Genomic DNA, 22149 nt, shown 5'->3' with positions numbered 1-22149 from the left:
ATAATGTAAAACAAAATGTGCTGTAATACAGATAGAATAGAATAGAATAGAATATACACTTTTTTGATCCCGTGAGGGAAATTCTGCTTTTAAACCAATTTAACCGAATTAGTGAACACACACAGCACACAATGAACACACAGTGAGGTGAATCACACACTAACCCAGAGCAGTGAGCTGCCTGCCCAACCAGCGGCGCTCGGGGAGCAGTGAGGGGTTAGGTGCCTTGCTCAAGGGCACTTCAGCCGTGGACTGGTCGGGGAACGAACCGGCAACCCTCCAGTTACAAGCCCCAAGCCCTAACCAGTAGGCCACGGCTGCAGATTAACCCATATGTTCAGAAGAGCCACTTAAAGTGTCTCCTACTGTATGGCGCTCCATACCTCTGTTTCCCACTGTTCATGCACTTAAAGTGTCCCCTATGGCGCTCTATACCTCTGTTCAGGCCACTTAAAGTGTCCCCTATGGCGCTCTATACCTCTGCTCAGGCCACTTAAAGTGTCCCCTATGGCGCTCCGTACCTCTGTTTCCCGCTGTTCAGGGAGCCGTCGTCCACCTGTCTGTCATACTTGGTCCTGATGTCATCATTGCAGCCGTTGTCCCCGAACCCGCCCCACTCCGTGTTGACGCACATCTGTCCCTCGTCCCCCTCCACCGTCTCGATGTTCCTCAGCTCCTCCATGTAGCACACGTTGCTGCCCGTGCCTGAAACGGAGCCCAGCACAAGACCACTGACTGACAAGACAAGAGGTGCCTCTCAACATGCCTCCTCGATCCTCGAGGGGCGTTCCCACTGATCAATAACTAAACTGGATAGACCATCGCATTGTTTTCGGCCCATCATTCTTTTATGTAGATCAGTGAGGATCGAGGCCTGAGGAGCGAGGGAGGACGTATAAATGCTGCATGAGAGGCACCCAAGGCCTCACTGTCTCAAGAGAGACCTCAGAATTGGGTCTCTTTTTCAAGTGTGAATTAAGTACTTGCAAATAATTACAGTACGCTTAAATAGCACCGTGGAACAATTTAAAAGTTCCCTCATAAGATGGAATCAAGAGCATGCATTACTGTACATACTACTAGTCTGCAACAGTGCCTAATTAAAAGATATGAAACAGTGTAAGCAATTGATTTTTCAACTGTTTGACTACATACCAGCGATGAGTCCAATCTCACATTTGGGATCCTCGTACGCACAGGTCATCATTGTGCCAACAGTGTCATTCACAATAGCAACGATGTCCAGATCAAACTCCTGGAGTTAAGCAGACATTATGAAATGTTGTAAATATAAATGACAATGTGAAATCATCCATCACATTAATCCACATTCACTATGCACTAAAATAAACTGTCTACAGGGAGAAGATGCTTGGTTGTTACCATAACAACAACAACAACAACAACAACAACAACACTTTCATGTAGCCCTTTTCTCCACACTCAAAGCATTTCACAGGGAAGGGGGAACCTCGTTAACCACCACCAGTGTGTAGCACCCACCTGGATGATGCACAGCAGCCATTATGCACCAGAACACTCACCACCACACCAGCTTGAGGTGGAGAGTGAGGGAATACACACACACACCAGCTTGAGGTGGAGAGTGAGGTAATACACACACACACACACACACACACACACACACACACACACACACACACACACACACACACACACACACACACACACACACACACACACACACACACACACACACACACACACACACACACACCAACTTAATGTGGAGATAGAGGGAATATCATATTTGATGCTACAGACTCACATTTCTTCTTTTGATGGCGTCTCTCAACATGTCGACTACATCTTGTCCTTCGCAGTCTGTGGCCTTGAAGCCTTTCGTCCAGTTGACCAGTGACCCCTGGGAGAGGTCACACAGTCGAGCAACAAGGAGAGAAAACACACAAACCCATTCATATGAGATCCTCTGTTCCTGACAGACTTAACACCTGGCGTTTACTTTGTCGATGCCAGTCTGTTTACCTTGTCGATGCCAGCCTGTTGGCAGGGGAATGAGAAGGTGAAGCCCAGGGGGAGACGTGTGTCCTTCATGCCCATGTAATCCAGGAAGTCCGAGATGCACTGGACGATGTGGTCAAACAGCTGCAGGACAGAAACCCAGCATAACATCATCCCATGAGAGCTCGATAGTTAGCTAAACTCCTCAAACAGCCAAGGGGTTATGTGTTCAACACAAATACCGAGCATGTATGCATTTGGCAGCAGATAGGATTGGTTTAATTTACATCTTGCTTGATAACACCAGTGAAATGCCCTCAAAAGCTGTTCTGCTGGTGATGTTTTTTGGCCCACAAATGTTGCTTTGTTGGTGATGTAGTTTTTGATGGTAAACAGGCTTTGTTTTTGGCCACTGTGGGATTCCCCCTACCTACAGCAGTGCGTGACCCTTTGTTTAGGGGTAGAATTCTATAGATCCTGGTCTATAGATCTGTAGTGTAGTGCAATGTCATCTTCAACTGATTCTAACAGTACAGACTAAACCTCCAGACGAGGAACTCCCATCAGTAGTCTGGCTATCACCATACTAAGCTCAAACTTTTAAGATTGAACATCAGTCTGGGGAGTCTACACTTTATTTCTACTGCACAAGAGGCGTGATCAATGGGCATCGTTCAAATGACTCCACACGCTTAGATAGACCAACGATTCGGTGATAGATGTGTAGGTTTCCAGCCTGAACTGCCGGGCGAAATCCAACTTCGCCAGCAGGTCATGCAGGGTTGACCCAGCAGCCTACTCCCTCAGCTGACCACTAGGACGGTCCTCCCTGTTAACTGAAATATAACATGTTGTATTTCCTATTAAATCACCTAGGGACTTTTATTGTGACGGGAACACCTAGGGACTTTTGTGTAGGAACGGATGTTGATGTGCACCATGTGTTCATGTATGAGTGTTCGTGACAGTGGTCATTAAAAGTTAGTGAACTATACGTTGTGTTTGTCAGTGAATAACACTCCCCAGGCCTCACCTCCTCTCCCGTGCCCTGCATGATCTCGTGGGGGATGGCGTAGATCTTGTTGTACATGCGGACAGAGTTGCGCATGCCCGTCCTGATCTTCACCACCAGCACGCGGAAGTTGGTTCCGCCCAAGTCCAGCGCCAGGTACTTCCCCGTCTCTGCAACACAGCACAAGGGCTTTGAGCTCACGCTACAGAGCTCCCGTGTACCTCGTGAGATACGTGTGGGTGCCAAAGAAAATGTCCTGCTGAACACATCGTTTCAGAAATTGTTCTTCCTCTCTGAACGACAGTCAAATCTTGTCAAATGGTTCGATGATCTCCCATACCAGCACAGAGAAACTGTGGCCTACTTCACTTGTTTAAGTGTTATAGAGTGTGTTGTTGTAGTACTCTCTCAAACTGTTAAGGCACCCGTTTACTCAGGCATGAGACAGACACAGTTCTTATCAAATCATCTTAACTTGATGCTGAATCAAAACTATGACAGCCACAAGTACTTCAATCTCAGGTTGAGAAACTGGAATCAGAGTCCAGCGTTTTGGATGAAGGTAGCATAGCGTAGTGGCTAGGGAACAAGGTTGGCACGCACTGTGAATTCAAGTACCGCCTGCCACCGCTGTGCCCTAGGGCAAGGTACTTAACCTCCAAGTTACTCTGAGGAAACTGACCCTTGTAGTAATTGACATGTGCAAGTAAGTCACTCAGTATTTTAAAAGCATCAGTCAAAATTCCTTATCTGTCCAATCAGATTTTGGAACCCAAATCCTACTGGATAGCAACAATCCAAAATCTGATTGTCAGGATCCCATTGGTTCCCAGATCAATCTGATTGGACTCTAATTGGAGTCCTACAGGACCTCTTGATAAGGGTGAAGAGACGAGTGAGCGCCTTTCTCACCTGAGCCGTCGGGCGTGCGGTAGACGTAGGTGGGCAGCATTTTGACGGAGGCGGTGGCGTGCGAGTCCTTCTTGAGGCCGCGCTCGAGCTCCACGCGCATGCGGTCGCGCACCTGCCGCAGCCGCTCCTGGTCCAGCCTGAGGAGGTCCAGCGCGTCCGTGATGTGCTGCCGCTGCGACATCAGGCGCTGGGCCACGGCCGTCACCATGGCGGCGCCCTTGCTGCTGCCGCTCTCGGACAGCACGAAGCGGACGTGGCAGTCGGGCACCAGGCGTCTGACCACCTTATGAAGCCGCTTGGGGAACCTGCGGAGGCAGGACAGACACTGGTGTTGAGGCCGGTGCCCACAAGACACGCGCGACACGACAAGAAAAAAATAGACCTCCATTGTTTTTAACAGAGCAAAGCCCACTAGAACTGCTGTGCGGCAGCTGCACAGGGATAGAAAACTGTTCTAAAATCCTGCGTGTCAAGCCCACACCGCTGAACACCCTGTCCGGTGGATGCCGGCCTTTACTGTAGCCTACAACGCTGTAAACTTGTGTTACTGTACAACACTGCAAACTTGTGTTAATATACAAGACTGTAAACTTGTGTTACTGTACAACACTGCAAACTTGTGCTAATATACAAGACTGTAAACTTGTGTTACTGTACAACACTGCAAACTTGTGTTAATATACAAGACTGTAAACTTGTGTTACTGTACAACACTGCAAACTTGTGTTAATATACAACACTGTAAACTTGTGTTACTGGACAACACTGCAAACTTGTGTTACTGTACACTGACACTGTAACATCATTGACATCTAATGAGAGGTCCTTTAGTTTTCATTTTAACACATGGAATGGCCTCTTGCCCTGTTAATGTGGTTGTGGTGGCTATGGAAAAATAGTTAAAAATGAACAGTGAACAGTTTTAAATTGTTGGTAAGTCCACATTAAGAAAAACAGCAATAACAGCAATAACACTAACATACTAGTATGTTAGTGTTATTGCTTGCTGTTTTTCTTAATGTGGACTTACCAATTTAAAACTTGTAGTTACAAGTCTATGAAAACACACAATATCACGACAACTGGATACAGAATAGATCAATAAATGGCAATAAATCAACAGCAGATTGCAGCACTGGGTTTTCCACCCGTCGTGCACTGTCTGTGTGTACTGTACGTACTGTGGGTGCATCCTGTAGACGGTGCCGTCCACGCCCACCGTGGTCTTCAGGGTCTTGAGCTTGCGGTTCTCTCTGATGCGGGCGAGGATGGCGGCCAGCGCGGCGGCGCACAGGTTGGCCGAGCGGAAGGACACGATGGTGCACACGTGCTGGACCGCCACGCAGTCGTCCGCCGAGGGCTGGAGGCCCAGCTCCGTCAGGATCTCCTTGGTGTTCTTCAGCCCGTCTTTGTACCTGTGAAACGCTGATCACGTCACTCTCACAACACACCTTGTGTCACGTTAAACACAGAAGTCATCGATATACACAATACACATATACTTGTGTATTAAGTAACCAAAACATTGGCAAATTTGTTAGTAGAGTGAAATGAATTAAATTGCATTGAATTGAGAGATTATTTGGGTGGTTTTGCTGGGTAAGTGCTTGACACCACACAGTATGTCTGTGTACCTCAAAATATGCGATTGTGTTGGACAATAGCATGTTATTATGAATGACTAGACATAGCAGCACAGACTCTCAGTCATTTTCCTCAAATTTACATTTCATATTTAATCTACGCAACTTCAACACATCATATTGACAATACTTTACTGTTAGCATAAAACTGGCCCACAATAGGACATTCAATTACAGTATGATGTTGAAAATAAAGTTGAATTATCAACATTTTAATGTAAATGGTGTTTAAATAAAGGCAACATTTCCACCAATTGTATTTTAAGCCTGTTAGCCTTATAAAACAAAGCGCTTAACCTGCTTGTTAAACTACCCATTTGAACATTCACTGATTAATTAGGTGACCCAGGATGGTTAAATGGCCAAAGAAAAATGCTCTTACTGTTCAATCTCGGAAACGTGTTTTGTCTGGAGTTTGCCTTTGGTGCGCAGAGCTTCAGAGATGACTCCCCCAAACAGCAGGCCCTTCTTAGCCATCTTCAGGAGGATCAAACGCACTAGCTCTCCCATGTACATGCCACTCACCATCTTCTCAAACCTGGACACACACACACACACACAGTAGTACAGACGCACAAGCTCTCCCATGTACATGCCACTCACCATCTTCTCAAACCTGGACACACACACACACACACACACACACACACACACACACAGTAGTACAGACGCACAAGCTCTCCCATGTACATGCCACTCACCATCTTCTCAAACCTGAACACACACACATACAGTAGACCAAGCTATACTTCATGGCCACGCACTAGTAATGTTGGTGGTAATCGCCACAGAAAGAGGTAGATCAATCCAGTAAAAGAGAAAACAAAAGAAAAACAAAACTTAATCTCCTCCTTTCGGCACACAAGTACATTTCACAGCATTTCACAGCAAATTCTTGGCCTCTTACACTTGTGGTGTTGAGGGCATTTAATGAATGCATACAGGCGTACAGTGTTCAGCTCACAGTCCAAGGCACACTTACAGCTGCTTTCCAGGGTTTTTAGACGCTGCGTCAATCTCACGGTCAAAGTCGGTGATGAAATCGTCCAGATTCCCGTCGTCGCCGAACGCGCCCCACTCCGTGTTGATGCACATGCGGCCCTCGTCTCCCTCCACCAGGTCGATGTGCCTCAGCTCCTCCATGTAGCACGCGTTGGTCCCGGTGCCTGGGGGGAGGACAACATTAAGAAAGACAATAAGCCCAACAACAACAACCACAACCACAACAACAACAACAACAACAACAACAACAACAACAACAACAACAGCAGCAGCAGCATGTATTCAATATATAGTGCTTTATCAAGGCACCCAGCGCCTTATGACAAACAGACAACACCATCCAGAGCATTGCTGTGGGACAGCAGTACCAGAGGAGAACATTAAGAAAGACAATAAGCCCAACAACAACAACAACAACAACAACAACAACAGCAGCAGCATGTATTCAATATATAGTGCTTTATCAAGGCACCCAGCGCCTTATGACAAACAGACAACACCATCCAGAGCATTGCTGTGGGACAGCAGTACCAGAGGAGAACATTAAGAAAGACAATAAGCCCAACAACAACAACAACAACAACAACAACAACAACAGCAGCAGCAGCATGTATTCAATATATAGTGCTTTATCAAGGCACCCAGCGCCTTATGACAAACAGACAACACCATCCAAAGCATTGCTGTGGGGCAGCAGTACCAGAGGAGAACATTAAGAAAGACAATAAGCCCAACAACAACAACAACAACAACCACAACATTTTACTTGCATTTACTGTATATAGCGCTTTATCATGGCACACCGGTAAAATAATGCAAACTCACCGACTATGACGCCAACTTCACAGCGCTGGTCGTCATATCCACAAGTCATCATGGTGCCCACGGTGTCGTTGACCAAGGCCAGCACATCCACATCGATATCCTGCACATGCCAAACAGGTCAAATCAATATGTGTGTTGAAATGAGTTATAAATAGAACTCCAAGTTATAAATAGAACTCCACGTTCTATTTTTGCACAGTCATTGAACTCCACATTCTATTATTGCACAGTCATTGACCTAGATACTTTTGGGGCCAATTCCTCAGAGAGAACTAAAAAAGCATCTTTTTCATGCATATATTTCACAAGCTTCAGTAAACATTACTAAAAAAGCATCTTTATCGTGCATATATTTCACAAGCTTCAGTAAACATGACTAAAAAAGCATCTTTATCATGCATATATTTCACAAGCTTCAGTAAACATTACTAAAAAAGCATCTTTATCGTGCATATATTTCTCAAGCCACAGTATACATAACTGACTGCCCAACTTTTTACATACCCGTAATTTCCCGACTATTAGCCGCGGCTTATACATTGATTTTGCTAAATTTCTTCCACTATGAGGTTAATACAGGGGGGCAGTTAATATGGTGTTAATATGGCTTTTTTCTTTTAACTTGCATAAAACACTGTCCTGCGGCTTATACACAATGCGGCTTATATGCAGGAAATTACTGTAGTGTAAGCTCTTGACCCTGAACAGGAATCAGTAACAGAGTTGAGGACAAAGCGGTTTGTTTACCCGGACGCGGCCGATGGCCTCCCGTAGGGACTGCACCACGTTTGAGCCCTGCACGCCTCTCACTTTGAAGTGCTTGGACCACGACAGCAAGACACCCTGGAGAGGACCACATCAGAGTCCAGCACAGGACATTCGCTATAAGGATCATGTTATATGGCATGTTGCCACGGCATAATACTTACTTATTTACTAATGGTTTATTTGATAGGGATACATATCATGTGGGCTGTGCACAACCCAACAGGAGGCATCATAGCATTTATAGCCTTAGCTAATATCCAATGCTTGTCCCTAGAGGGGCTTTTATAATAGGCCTAATACATGTATTGGCAACAAGATGATCGCTAAGCAAGATCATTCAAGGAAGGTTTCAAAACAGACAGACTTGTTTATCTATGGTAAACAAATGTTTAGTTAGTGCAGATTAGAACTATACTATACCTCGTCTAGTTTTGATTGATCACATGGAAAAGAGAAGGTAAAGCCAAGTGGCTTCTTCTTTTGATTGATGGCATGTTTCTGCATGAAGAGCTTCAGAGACCCAGCCACATGGTCAAACAGCTGAAATGGGGAACATGTCATGAAATACCCATAATCCTGTGCACTTATATGGCAAGATCTTTCAAAGTGATGTGGTCGTAAAGTCACATCCTACATGTTGATTGTGTCATCAAGGGGTTTGCCCAAGACCGAACACTTCTTTACATTTATAAAAGGAAATAAATAAATTGATGTGTGTGTGTAAGGGGGGGGGGCTCTCACATCTTTGCCTCTGCCACTGAAGACCTCCTCTGGAATAGGGTAGGTCTCGCTCTCCATCTGAACCTTCCTCTTGCCGTTCTCAGACACCTTCACCTGAAGAACCTTAAACTTGGAGCCTCCCAGGTCCAGCGCCAGAAACTCACCCTTTTCTACAGAGAGAGAAATGAGTCAGACCTGCCCTCACATCACCGTAAAGTAAACGCAGCGGACGACTGACACAGGGCAGTATCCACTCATCCATGGTGGGTGCAATCAATGCTATGCAAATACATCTGGATAATGTCTCACAATAGTCTGCATACTCATATCTGTAAAATAAACGGCCACGGTAATATAGCCTAGAAGACCTTTTAATCTGTGCTCTGCTATTGGAGAAGACGTTGTATTAACCAGGCTGAAGAATGGTGCAGGTGCTGTCACTAACACACTGATCTATAACTAAAACTGGATAGACTATCCCATTGTTGCCGCCCCATCATTCTTATCTAGATCAGTGAGGACAAGGATGGAGGAAGGAAGGGAGGGTGCATAAAAGCCCAAACGAGAGGCACCCGTCCCATTGTCTCTCACCTGAGCCGTCTGGGGTGGAGTGGACTGATCTATAAAGAATACCTTATTCTTTATTAGTATCCTTACTCTTATTAGTATTCTTTATAGATCAGTGGGTGGAGTGGACATGGGTCGGTGTGACCTCTCACCTGAGCCGTCTGGGGTGGAGTGGACTGATCTATAAAGAATACCTTATTCTTTATTAGTATATCCTTACTCTTATTAGTATTCTTTATAGATCAGTGGGTGGAGTGGACATGGGTCGGTGTGACCTCTCACCTGAGCCGTCTGGGGTGGAGTGGACTGATCTATAAAGAATACCTTATTCTTTATTAGTATATCCTTACTCTTATTAGTATTCTTTATAGATCAGTGGGTGGAGTGGACATGGGTCGGTGTGATCTCTCACCTGAGCCGTCTGGGGTGGAGTGGACGTGGGTCGGCAGCATCTTCACCGCCGCAGTGGCGTTGCTCTCCCTTGACAAGCCTTTCTTCATCTCGGCACGGAAGCGCGTGGAGATGTCCTTCAACTGCTCGTCCGAAAGGCGCATGGCGTACAGAAACCTGTCGACCTGCAGGAGAAATGACCACCCTGGGATCAGACAAGCCTAATCAAATAATGTGAATCCTACACGCACACAGAGACATCTGAAGAGCTTTTGAGGTCGTACATGACATACCTCATGACATACTGTACCTCAACAGGTAACATTCTCAGCACACTTAATGCAGATAAGACACAGAACAATTTACAGCTAAGGTATTTTCAAATGATAGTTTATGTGAGCACATAGTTGAAGTACTATAAGTATTGTAACTTTGGTATCCAGTGTTGTGGCGTCAGCAAGACAGTGTTCTTGGTCACCACGGTAGCAGGGTCAGCATTTGGAAAACTTATGCTTAAATCTTTTGCGTGTGTTTGATTTGAAGTTGCCTTTGTCTGAGCAGGTGATTCAATTGGCTTGTTTGAGATTTGTTGCCTTTGGCCTTGTACTCAACTTCCTGTGACCAAACATCAAAGGAAACAAAATAGTCTGCATGTGTGTGTGTGTGTGAGAGAGAGAGAGACAGAGAGAGAAGTGAGTCTCTTTGTTTTCTATGCAGACTTGTTTGCATTTCACAAAGTGATAACAGTAATACTCAAAGCCAACACACACCTAGACAACAACTCTCGCTCTCTACTCTCTTATGCACACAACACAACTTCACTGACAAAGTGTTTTCAACACAGTGAAGCTCAATCCATTTACATTCAGCTCATCACACCCTTCATCCAGCTGAAGGGAAAGTGCACTAGTCTGTCTCCATGTGGGTGAGGGCTGAGAGGGCAAGGTCCCCTTTCTAGTTGGCATTCCCACCATCGCCACACATGGCCTGATGAGCTACAGCGGTTAATGATTTGTCAGTCAACAGTGTGAAATGGATTCATTCATCAGCAACAGTAGTCGAGGTGCTCTCTGCTCTGACAAACCCATCAGGGGGATTACACAAACGCAGAGCGACAGTCAAGAATGTTTTTGTTCGCGCAGGAGACTCAATTGAGATTCCACAAGGATGTCTTTAAAGTGTTGGAGGGATATCTCAGTTAAATGTGCTGAAATATTGGGCCAATCTGCCATTCATGACATCTACTGTCATGATGAAAGATGTATATAAAACTTGTATGTTAGTTCATGGTCGAGTACTGGGCCATTTCCTTCATTGCTCTTTATCAATATGGCAAATTACATGCAGTGCATAGATGTGTAATAAACAAGTGAGGATCAAGCTAGACACTTGACATGACAGAATATCCACATCCACCAAACCACTAAAGTGAGTGAGTTCAGACAAACAAGTGACGGTTTCACAGACAAGAAAAAAGAGTTTCAATCACTTCACCTTTTTGATTTGGTCCTCCTGGAGCTTAGAGAAGTAAAACGAAACCAAGTGCACAGCAAACATCTTGACTCCTTAGGTCAGGTCCGTTCAGTTCTGTTTAAAAGTACTTTCAACAAAACAAAAAAGCCTTTTCGTCAATTCAAAACAGTTGCATGCGTTCTTTGAGATTATGTCCCTCCTTATGTACTTGAAACCTGTAGCTCTCCAGTTCTCAGTTGTGTTGCAGTTAAGCTGCGGTGATCTTAAAGGGAGAAATTCCCTCTCTGGACTGTTTTTCTCGGTACTGAGGATTTAAGCTCCTGCCCCCCCTCCCTCCTCTCCTTCAGCTCAATAATTAATGGCCCAGAGCCCCCCCCCCCCTCCACCCGCCCCCCCGCCCACTCTTGGACCTCTCCTAGCAATGAACCATTGGCTTAAGGCCAGTCAGAGGTCTTTCGTAAGCAAACGAACAATCAGTGTGGTGGCAAGATGAAAACTGAAGCCTGCTGAGGAGGACAATGGTTCAAAAATAAACCAAGGTGAACACTTTATATTTACAGAACATGTCTATTGTGTTCAGTGACTGCAGCATAGGCAATATCAGGAAAAAGGGGGGACGAAATCTCCTCACATTCAAACTTACATTACTTTATAATGTAAAGTTATTTTATTTTACACTCTGCACTGTGTGCACAAGTCATGCTTCATAATCTGAACATTTAAGTGAAGATCATGAGAGAAGCCTTATATAGGACAGAAGCACATTGACTCCCCATGTCAGGCAGTAGTTGAAGGTGGTGATTTGAACAGCCCTGGTCTCTGCAGGTCCTTCAACTACGCCATTTTGGATAACTGGTGTTCACTTAATAGAACATGGACATTTAAAGGTGCAGTTTGGGTAACTGGTGTCCATTTAATAGAACATGGGCATTTAAAGGTGCAGTCAGCGATCTGTACACCATTTTAAGTCCATAACATATTTTTCACATTCAGCAATAATCTCTTCACGATCGCTAGCTGCCCGTTCCACGATTACACTGTATAAACAGTCTTCTTTGTACGCAGCCAAGGCCTTGTCAACTGAAAACAAACAAACAAACAACAACAAAAACCTGCTTGGAATTTCTCTGGGAATACTGCAGGTAGGGGTGAGCTACCTCTCTGGCATGTTTTGTTTGGTTCTTGGTTAAAATAGAATGTATATTCTACCAAAAAAATCTCAATTTAACGTAAACGCAAACAAATGTTCCAAAACAATCGTTCCAACACATCTCTCTCTCTTTTGACAAACTGAAAGAGAGATGAGCGATACGCCACTTAGTTATAGTGATTGTGACCTGAGTAGAAAGCCAGAAGAGCAATCGGAATCCAGCCATAAAATAAACGCTGATTAAAAACACTAGTGTACTCTGGGCTGGCCTCATAAACATGAAATGAAGCCATAACGAATAGCATCAATGGGTTTACGATTTTATTATACAGCGTCAATGCATAATCTGTCAGTTAGCCCAGTTTACAAAAAGGATATTTAATTGTATAAAACTATGAATGGTGTTTGGTGGCACTGGTGTGTTTTTTTTTTATCACAAAAACTACCCAAATGTCCACTTATTTTGAGACTAGTGTCCTGTTCTTGTGGACGTGTGCCCTGACGTCCATTCTCACAGCTGATGGGGGTCACATAAGCGCTTTTTGCCTCTTAAGAGAACGAGACTTCACAGAAAATAGTACCTTCTACTGTATGCCGATGACTTTAAACAGGACCAAGCAGGGGAACCTTCCTTTATGTGCAGAATCTATCACACGATGGGACCTCAGTGTTTCTCTTTACCATGATCATATATGCTCATTTATGCTGTTTCGAGCATTCACCGTAGCCCCTAAGACGTGAAAAAAAACAAAAACATCTGAGGACGGCTCTAAGATATATTTAGCTTTTAAAGCATCGTACAGACACGCATTCACGCATATGCACACACAGTGTTCAGCTGGAGCATCCCAGTCTGATTTGACAGAGGTCACTCAGAGGTCACTTCTTTTTCTTCCTATTCTTCCCTGTGGCATTGTCGGCATTGTGGCTCAATCTCTTAGCCCACTCTCTCTGCAGTTGCTCTAAAAGCTCTGGCGTGAGCAGTCCATCCTGAACCAGCTTGGAGCTCAGGGACTTGTCCAGTCTCCCCGGCGCAGGCGGGCTCTTGTGGTTCGTGGACTTGGCGCCCCGGCCTCTGGGGCCCGTCATCTCATTTTGGGAGTTCTGGGCGCCGTTTGGGCCGGTGCCGGTACCGGTGCCGGTGCCGGTGGTCAGTCCCAGCATGGCCTGGGAGTCCGAGGCCCTGATGAGGCGGGTGATGCTGCGGACGCCCTCCTGGATGATGGAGTCCAGCTCCTTCTGCACCTCACGCACCTGGTTGGCGTCGGGGAACATGTCCATGAAGCGGTAGCTGCCAACGGAAACCAAGAGGAGCGTCTCTTACAAATGTGGGAACAACATCCTTCCTGTTGCATTGACATACAGTAATCCCTCTCTTTTCTATAAACAGCATGACTATAGTAACCTCCTGTGTATTAGCCGCATTGTGCATAGGCCGCAGAACAGTGTTTAAGCAAGTTAAGAGAAACAAACCCATATTAATCGTCCCCGGGTATTAGCCTCATAGCTGCAGCTAATAGTAGGGAAATTACGGAACCGCTTATCACACACAGATCAGGAACTAATTTAGATCATTTTTTCTGATGCCATCCTATGGTTGTTGAGAGAAATTCGAATTCTGATGGTCATAATCAAACAATGGTCACTCAGCAACCATAGGAGGTCATCAGAAAAATGTGCAGTGATCTTAGTTTTTTTCCAGAGTTGTATAGTGCACTCTCTAGTAAACAACCTCTACGTAGGTGTTCACTTTAAACTGCACAACAAAGTTAAAACAGAAATGTAAATATCAACAAACAAAAAAACTCCAAGGCACTCTCGGTTGAAAAAGTTAAAAAGCCTTTATTGTTATGGCTTGGTCATATTAACCTTCTAAAAACTCCGGGAGTTAAGAAGGCATGTAGCCGAAACGCGTCGGAGTTTTTAGCAGGTTAATATGACCTTTTTCGTGGAATATGAGGCTTTTTAACTTTTTCAACCGAGAGTGCCTTGGAGTTTCTTTGTTTGTTGGCATTCAGTATCCCATCCAAAGAGCACCTCAAACTTAAGCAAACTTTTGAGTCCAGGAAGCGCTCCTCTACCTCCATTTTAGAAATGTAAATATATTTAAAGCACAGTGGATGTGTCATGCATAGAGCGCTCCTGCGTTGGTATGGGTGCTCACCTGAGCCACAGGTAGAGGTCCAGCACGTCATGCACGGCCTCCAGGTGCACCAGGTCCTTGATGTTTTTGGGCGCGGCCAGGGGCCAGCTGACTTGCCGACACACCCAACCAAAGGTCAGCGGCTCGTTCCGACTGAACTGTCTGGCGAACTAGAAGAGAGCGAGAGATAGAGAGATAGAGAGAGAGAGACTCAGGCACGTCATAGGGGTCCTCAGTGAACCCAAGGTCCTCATAAACCATATCTGATGCGTTGCTCAACAGGAAATGACAGAGGTAACACAGATAGAACCAGGAAGTGTCATATAAAACCATAAAGACACATGGTTATGGCTTCTTAAGAAAATGATAACATATATGTGCAACAAGTAATGTCTGTACAAAGTCACTAGAGAGGGTGGTGGTGCTGGTGGTGTGTGTCTGTGGGTTGGGGGAGGGGGGGGGTCTGTACTGTCCATCTGTGTGTGTGTGTGTGTGTGTGTGTGTGTGTGTGTGTGTGTGTGTGTGTGTGTGTGTGTGTGTGTGTGTGTGTATGTGTGTGTATGTGTGTGTGTGTGTGTGTCTCCACTCCACCTTGGGCAGCAATAACCTTATTAGCAAATATCCTTTTTTATCAATATCAATATCCTTTCCTTATTTCAGTCAACGACATTTAACTACCGTAATATTCCCAGCAGAGCAGCGATAAGCCTGAGAAAGTAAATACTACAAGTCAAATCCCCTGGCCGTGTATGATGGCAAAGACAGTCACCTCAGAAGACCACATACAGCACAGAGACCCACAGACGTCAAAGACTGTTCCACTTAAGAGAACCACGGACTTCAAAGACTGTTCCACTTAAAGAGGACATAGAATGGATGAATCGAGTATTGTACTGTGCTCTCTGATGTTAAAATAGTATATATTCAACTTTGATTTAAAAAAAAAAAACTCAATTGCAATTTTACAAGCCCAATTAAAACCTTATATTTAGGCTGGGTATTGAAATGGGCCTTTTGACTAAATGGCGCCCTCTTTAGCAATCACAGTTGAACTTCAATGGCTTTGCGATATCTGACATCACAAGCAGGCTTTGGGCACAACCATGCCTCATGTTCATGATAGCTCTTTGGTTATGTACTACCTCTCATAATTCATGAAAACCAAGACAAAAATGGTTTCCATTCTATGGGTGCCTCTCATTCGGCTTTTACACATCCTCCCTCCCTTCTCGGGCCTCGATCCTCACTGATCTACATAAAGAATGATGGGGTGGCAACAATAGGATAGTCTATCCAGTTTTAGTTATAGATCAGTGGGAACGCCCCTCGAGGATCGAGAAGAGATGTTGAGAGGCACCCTATGTCTTCTTTAACACTCCCTCTGTGTAGAGTCATTAGCTGGAGAGGCACCCTATGTCTTCTTTAACACTCCCTCTGTGTAGAGTCATTAGCTGGAGAGGCACCCTATGTCTTCTTTAACACTCCCTCTGTGTAGAGTCATTAGCTGGAGAGGCACCCTATGTCTTCTTTAACACTCCCTCTGTGTAGAGTCATTAGCTGGAGAGGCACCCTATGTCTTCTTTAACACTCCCTCTGTGTAGAGTCATTAGCTGGAGAGGCACCCTATGTCTTCTTTAACACTCCCTCTGTGTAGAGTCATTAGCTGGAGAGGCACCCTACGTCTTCTTTAACACTCCCTCTGTGTAGAGTCATTAGCTGGCGTCCCCGGTGTGGTGCTCGGCGTACGGCGTACGTACTGTACCTTGAGGAAGGAGGTGCAGAGGAACGGCTGTTTCCTGTTGATGGGGGCCGTGCAGAAGACGTAGCGCGAGCGCAGGTTTAACGGAATGTGCTGAATCATGTCAGCCAGGAACTTGAAGTCATCAACGTTGCAGACAAAATATAGTCCATCTACTTGTGACAGGCTGACAAATATATCCTAGAAGACAGATGGGAGAAAAGACAAATCACTGAGCACATAAACAGATGTTACTGAACTCACTAAGAGCGGTCATGAATTGCCTTGAAAGTAGCATTCATCTGTGTGAGAAGCAGGGAAGGAACATTAATGAGTGTTGCTGCACAACTTATGGGTGTTTCAGACACTTTGAGTGACTTACAAGCAGATTGGCCAGAGTCGCATCCGGGAGGTGATACGCAAACATCTCAATCTGCTCTGCGGTGGGATGCAAACCTCCCGTCTGCATATCCGGAAAAGCAGAAGAAAAGGACAAAACATTACAAAGACACCTTTCAGAATCCTCTACAAGAGTTCACTATAACTCTGCTCTGGTGCTCTACAAAACCGATAACTGGTTCTAAACAATTCACAGTTAATAACTATTTATACAGTAAGTGTGTATAAAATGTAGGGCTGTCAATCGATTAAAATGTTTAATCTAATTAATTACATACTCTGTGATTAATTAATCTAAATTAATCGCATATAAAATGTAATCGCAAAATCGCAATGTCAACACTATTTCTTTGCAGTATTGTGGTACTTAAGAGTTGATGAACTCCGGTGATATGCAAATTCTGTGCTGCAGACATTGCAGAGGACTTTGTTTTAATCAACACTTTCTTTTAACACCATCAGGCCGTTTTTTTTTTTTTAAAGTAAATGTTCCAATCAATGATCCAGGCAGCACATTCTCGTCTCCCCATTTTACGGTCTAATGGTTACTGACTAGAATGGCTCCGGGTCAAAGGTCATCGATTAATCTGCGTTCATTTTTTGAATCAGTTTATCTCATATTAATTAATCTAAATTAATCAGTTATTTTGACAGCCCTAATAAAATTGCAACCCCATCACCCGCACACACGCACACACACACACACACACACGCACCTCTATAGGTTCAACAGCCTGGGCCAGTATCTCCTTGAGGATGGGCAGGTCGTCGCGGCTCATGGTGGTGACCTCGCCCTTGCTGTAGACGGAGCTGAAGCGTCCGGCACGCCCCGCGATCTGCAGCGCCTGCGAGGTGGAGATGGTGTCCATCTCCCTCTCCCCCTTCTCATTCATGGTGGGCTTCACCAGAGAGTTGAAGATGACGCGCTTGATGCTCCTGGGGAGTCAGGTCAAGTCAAGTTTATTTACCGTAATTTCCCGACTATTAGCCGCAGCTTATACATTGATTTTGCTAAATTTCTTCAGCTATGAGGGGGCAGTTAATATGGTGTTGGTATGGTCTGGTTTCTTTTAACTTGCATAAAAACACTGTCCTGCGGCTTATACACAAAGCGGCTTATATGCGGGAAATTACTGTATATGGCGCATTTCATACAGAGGTCATTCAATGTGCTTTACACAAAAAACAAAGTAATAGCAGATAAAAGCATAGATGGGCAAAGAGTAATAATAATAATCATAATAAAAAATAATTAACAAGTCAAAACATGAGGAGAACACACAGGAGTAGTTTTTTTCCAGAGTTGTATAGTGCACTCTCTAGTAAACAACCTCTACATAGTTATTCACTTTAAACTGCACAACAAAGTTCAAATAGAAAAGTAAATATATTTAAAACACAGTGTACAGTATGTGTCATAAAGCGCTCCTGCGTTGGTATGAGGACACACAGGAGGCAAGAGCCACAAGCGCGGTGAGAATTGGCCATTGGGCAAAGCCACAGTCTATCCCTGCCCAACTGGCACCGCCATTGATCATGATTCCCCCGCCATGTACCTCCTCCCCCAATGCTGCCTCCATGGCTATGGCCCGGTACATGCACATCAGTCAGAGTGCTGTCCACAACAGTGTATTGTGTGAGGAAATGGCAGGGAAATGAAAAGAAAGGGGCATACGTACAGATTTAATCCCATGCCTATAGCATCTGTAGCAACAAGGATCTTGCAGGGGTCATCTGGGTCATTGAACTTCTTGGCTTGGGCTAACTTTGTGCCTGTCGAACGGAAATGCATCATACATTTATTTATTACATTTTAAGAGACATATCCTTACAGAGTCCTATTTCCGCTAAGGCGGAAAGGACCACCGTAATTTCCAGACTATTAGCCGTGGCTTATACATTGATTTTGCAAAATTTCCTCAACTATGAGGTTAATACAGGGGGGCAGTTAATATGGTATTAATATGGTTTTGTTTCTTTTAACTTGCATAAAACACTGTCCTGCGGCTTATACACAATGTGCCTTGTATGCAGGAAATTACTGTAGAGTTTACATAGTCATTAAGCAAGCTTTAGTTCCAGTAGGACTTTAGGCCCACTTTGTGTGAATGTGTGTGTGTGTGACGAGAGTTTACATAGTTGTTAAGCAAGCTTTAGTTACAGTAGGACTTTAGGCCCACTTTGTGTGAATGTGTGTGTGGGTGCGGCAGCAAGTGACTCACCAGGGGGAAGGCTGCCATAGATGACAGCACACTCCTGACTCCTCAGCTCAATCTGCCTGCTGATGGAGTAGATGTCGTTTTTACTGAAGCACACAATGCAGTCTCCAGGCTGCAGGTTGTCCAGCGACTCCACTGCTTGGTCCAGAATGGAAAACGGCGTCAGTCTTTTGTAGTGATGAACCTAGACAATCGACAAAGAGGTTTTGTGAAGGACATGCTTGCTTTATTAGGGTATTTTTTTGGCATAGCGTTCCGTAAAGAGTGTTAAAACATCAGTTGTTAACATTTCTAAATATATGAATGTACAATCGAATTTAAATTATATGTCGCTTACTCATGGAAATTCATTTCTAAACCGAAAACTAATCTTGTGCTTTTATCAGTAAAGTACATTACATGTTGCATTGTGTCATTGTAAAGGAGAGCGGTCAGATCTCCTGGGTTTACCTCCACTTCTTCACCTGTGGTGTACATCAGCTCCTTGATGAAGTTGATGGCTGCGGGCTCTCCACACACATGGATCTCTTCAGCACACAATCCTGCTCACACCAACAATATACAGTTCTTCAATGCTCTTACATTACATATACCGTAAGTGATGCAACACCCAATGATTCCATGGAGACTTAGGTGTCCTAAAGATGAAATATTAATTACAAGGTTCAATCAGTATTTGCTGTAACTGCACTCAATTTGTTGAGAGGTCCAAAATGTCTTCCTCAATTACATATTTCAGCAAATGACAGAAACAGTAGACAAGACTGACCCAACAGCGCTCTGGTCCATGCCCATCCTCGAGACAGATCTTTGATCATCTGAATCTCATCAATCACGGCCACCTCGTCTACATTTGGATGGACAAAAAGCATTGTTGTGTATCACTATCAGATGAAAGAGGCTGAAAGGCAGCATCGATCCCACCAAAAACAAACCACTGGGACATCAAGATGGATTCAGCCGTCAAGTTTACTAACTAGATCAGAGCACTCAAAGTCATTCATCTCCAATGTATCACATACGGGTGGATTTTATGAACCGAAAACCGAAAGGCATGTGCACTCACAGGGGGTATTGACGCTGCACATTTCGATGGTACAGGCCACGTGATTGGCCGGTTTACCGTCTGGGTCGACAAAGTTTCGCTCCTCTCCAGTCACCAGGTCGCAAGGCACGCCCTACAGGGAAGCACACCGTTTACAATAAATATATTTATGTGCGCACACACACACACACGCACACACACACACACGCACGCACGCACGCACACGCACGCACACACGCACGCACGCACACACACACCTGTCCTCTATACCTTATCTATCTTAAGTAGAAATGCATTAGCGATCATAAAGATCATCCCACTTCAAACAACATTATTATCTGTTTTAAAACATGACAACTGCTTTGTTGCTGTGAGAGGCATGAACTTGATCAAGAGCAATACAATTCAATGAATAAAACTTACAGCATTATTGGTCTTTTCGGCGATTTCATGAGCGAGCAGTTTTAATGGCCCACAGTAGACACCCGACTTGGCTTTATGGTATCTCTGAATGGCATGATAGGTTTTCCCACTGTTTGTTGGGCCAGCGTGGAAGATGATTTTTCTGTCGATTGCTCTTGCCTCAGGATACCTGTAGGAATTCAGGTAACATACTGCAGAAATTATAATTTCCTATTGTAAATGCAGAATCCAAAGCGATGGCCAAATTCACACATTGGTACAAAACCTCAAAGCAACAGACAGCTCGCATGTAAATGTTTTGAGTATGAACTTCACACTTAAAAATGTGTCATTGATGCATACCAGTTGGCTGGAACACGCAAGTCACTGATCTTGCGCAAGTCATCCATGCAGTCCAACATGGGAAATATCTGTTTAGCATGTCTAATGAAGTATGGGTATACATCATCGACATGTCCTGGAAAACAAAATGATAACAGTGGTCATTAAGAAAGTATGTTCATACAGAATATACATTTTCCAAAATCACCAGCTACCTTGGTTTATATTTAACAAGTGTATTAAGCACAATAAAATGTCAATAAAGAAATTCAGTGAAAAATAATTCAGTCTGTAGGATTTATTGTGGTTGCATAGGAAACCTCAGCCTAAACACAACAGCAAAACTGATCTGAACATGTTTGTCTGTCTGTTCATGTCAGAAAACACACCTGCTGAGTTCACTGATATGAGTACCGCAAAGTAACTGATACTCTAACCTTGACAGACACCTGACAGTGGACACTGTGACAGCACTCACCTGCTCCACAGCAGATGTCGTGCAGAATGATGTGCAGATCTGCAGTAATCGCGGTCATTTCCAAGACGTACTTCCTGAAACTGATGAAAGCCTGGTGAAAGAGTCGAGCTGCAAGGAGAAGGCCCATCAGTTCACCGACAAGACGCCGGCGAGTCATAAACACATGAAACGAAACTGAAACTGCAACATCAGTTGAGACAATCATAGCTCTCTTTAACTTACCATCCAAACCCTGGTCAGCAGCAAGTTTCTGAATCTCTTTCTTTTTGTAGAATTTGTTTAGAACCTTCAAAAGTTCACCTGTCAATACAATTCCAGAGGCGGTGCGAATGTTACGACCCATTTGAATCAGCAACCCGATCAGTCAAGACATTCTGAAATATCAGCTCAGGATGGCCAGGAGAAAAACATTTAGGCATTGCACTGTAATACACACTAAACTGTTACATGCATCTCTTTATTAAATGTATAAGAAGCAAGGATTAATGTTAACGTTACCTTTATCCAGTGGTTGAGTCAATTCAAGTCCAATTGATCCATCCCCATCCGTTTCACCTTTTACACTGATGGGCACAAATAACGAGGTATCTGGGGGACGTGATGAACTATTCGATGATACATTCCGTTTCTGAGAACCTCCCAACAATCCATTTTCTTGTACATAATTTACAGGGTGAGTAGTCCAGAGTCTGTGAACAGTTGCTGATAGAGGGGCTGTAACGTTCCGCACTCTGTGTTTGATAGGTATGCGAGAAAGGGCTAAAATACAAAGATTGACAGACATCTTAAATTCACTTGACTGAAAAGAGGCTGTGATATAAGGCTACACAAACCATCTAACATGTTTGGGAAAAGTCACTATCGTTGTTCTTAACCTTAGCTACACAACATATCCACGCAAAGGACGTTCAACATTACAGCAGGGAAAATCGCTGAAA

General features: G+C 44.3%; 2 protein-coding genes across 3 annotated transcripts in view; both read right to left on the bottom strand.

The window, feature by feature from the left end:
* hkdc1 (hexokinase domain containing 1) overlaps positions 1–11585 on the bottom strand; it is a 14669-nt gene extending 3084 nt beyond the window's left edge. The window contains exons 1-15 of one of the 2 annotated variants that reach the window (XM_062519479.1): positions 11317–11585; positions 9845–10007; positions 8887–9035; positions 8566–8685; positions 8125–8220; positions 7378–7477; positions 6533–6716; positions 5933–6088; positions 5089–5322; positions 3908–4212; positions 3017–3165; positions 2008–2127; positions 1790–1885; positions 1156–1255; positions 522–705 (exon numbers count right to left, since the gene is read on the bottom strand). In XM_062519479.1, the coding sequence (XP_062375463.1) occupies positions 522–705; positions 1156–1255; positions 1790–1885; positions 2008–2127; positions 3017–3165; positions 3908–4212; positions 5089–5322; positions 5933–6088; positions 6533–6716; positions 7378–7477; positions 8125–8220; positions 8566–8685; positions 8887–9035; positions 9845–10007; positions 11317–11379 (2219 nt within the window). In that variant the 5' untranslated portion in view covers positions 11380–11585. Of the gene's footprint in view, positions 1–521; positions 706–1155; positions 1256–1789; positions 1886–2007; positions 2128–3016; positions 3166–3907; positions 4213–5088; positions 5323–5932; positions 6089–6532; positions 6717–7377; positions 7478–8124; positions 8221–8565; positions 8686–8886; positions 9036–9456; positions 9476–9844; positions 10008–11316 lie in introns of those variants that run through there. The other variant, XM_062519480.1, reaches the window with a different exon arrangement.
* Positions 11586–12752: 1167 nt separating this feature from the next.
* supv3l1 (SUV3-like helicase) lies at positions 12753–22149 on the bottom strand. Its single transcript, XM_062519780.1, has 15 exons — positions 21710–22149; positions 21434–21511; positions 21212–21319; positions 20755–20869; positions 20413–20581; positions 20011–20122; positions 19714–19791; positions 19395–19486; positions 18948–19128; positions 18405–18498; positions 17442–17661; positions 16709–16789; positions 16351–16527; positions 14610–14758; positions 12753–13736 (listed from the first exon to the last, which is right to left on the bottom strand). The coding sequence occupies exons 1-15, from the start codon at positions 21993–21995 to the stop codon at positions 13325–13327; spliced, it is 2352 nt and encodes a 783-aa protein (XP_062375764.1). The 5' UTR covers positions 21996–22149; the 3' UTR covers positions 12753–13324.

Source organism: Sardina pilchardus, chromosome 18 (assembly GCF_963854185.1).
Source record: "Sardina pilchardus chromosome 18, fSarPil1.1, whole genome shotgun sequence".
Taxonomy (NCBI): Eukaryota; Metazoa; Chordata; class Actinopteri; order Clupeiformes; family Clupeidae; genus Sardina; species Sardina pilchardus.
The sequence above is the reverse complement of the archived record's forward strand: the minus strand, read 5'-3'. Positions and strand labels throughout refer to the sequence as shown.

What these genes read in the sequence shown, in the direction of transcription:
- supv3l1 (XM_062519780.1), bottom strand. Translation starts at nt 21,995, where the DNA reads ATGTCTGTCAATCTTTGTATTTTAGCCCTTTCTCGCATACCTATCAAA. An exon ending in ATGGACCAGAGCGCTGTTGG is followed by an intron (nt 19,487 to 19,713) that starts GTCAGTCTTGTC and finishes TGGTGTGAGCAG; the next exon opens with GATTGTGTGCTGAAGAGATC. An exon ending in CGACTCTGGCCAATCTGCTT is followed by an intron (nt 16,528 to 16,708) that starts GTAAGTCACTCA and finishes TCTGTCTTCTAG; the next exon opens with GATATATTTGTCAGCCTGTC.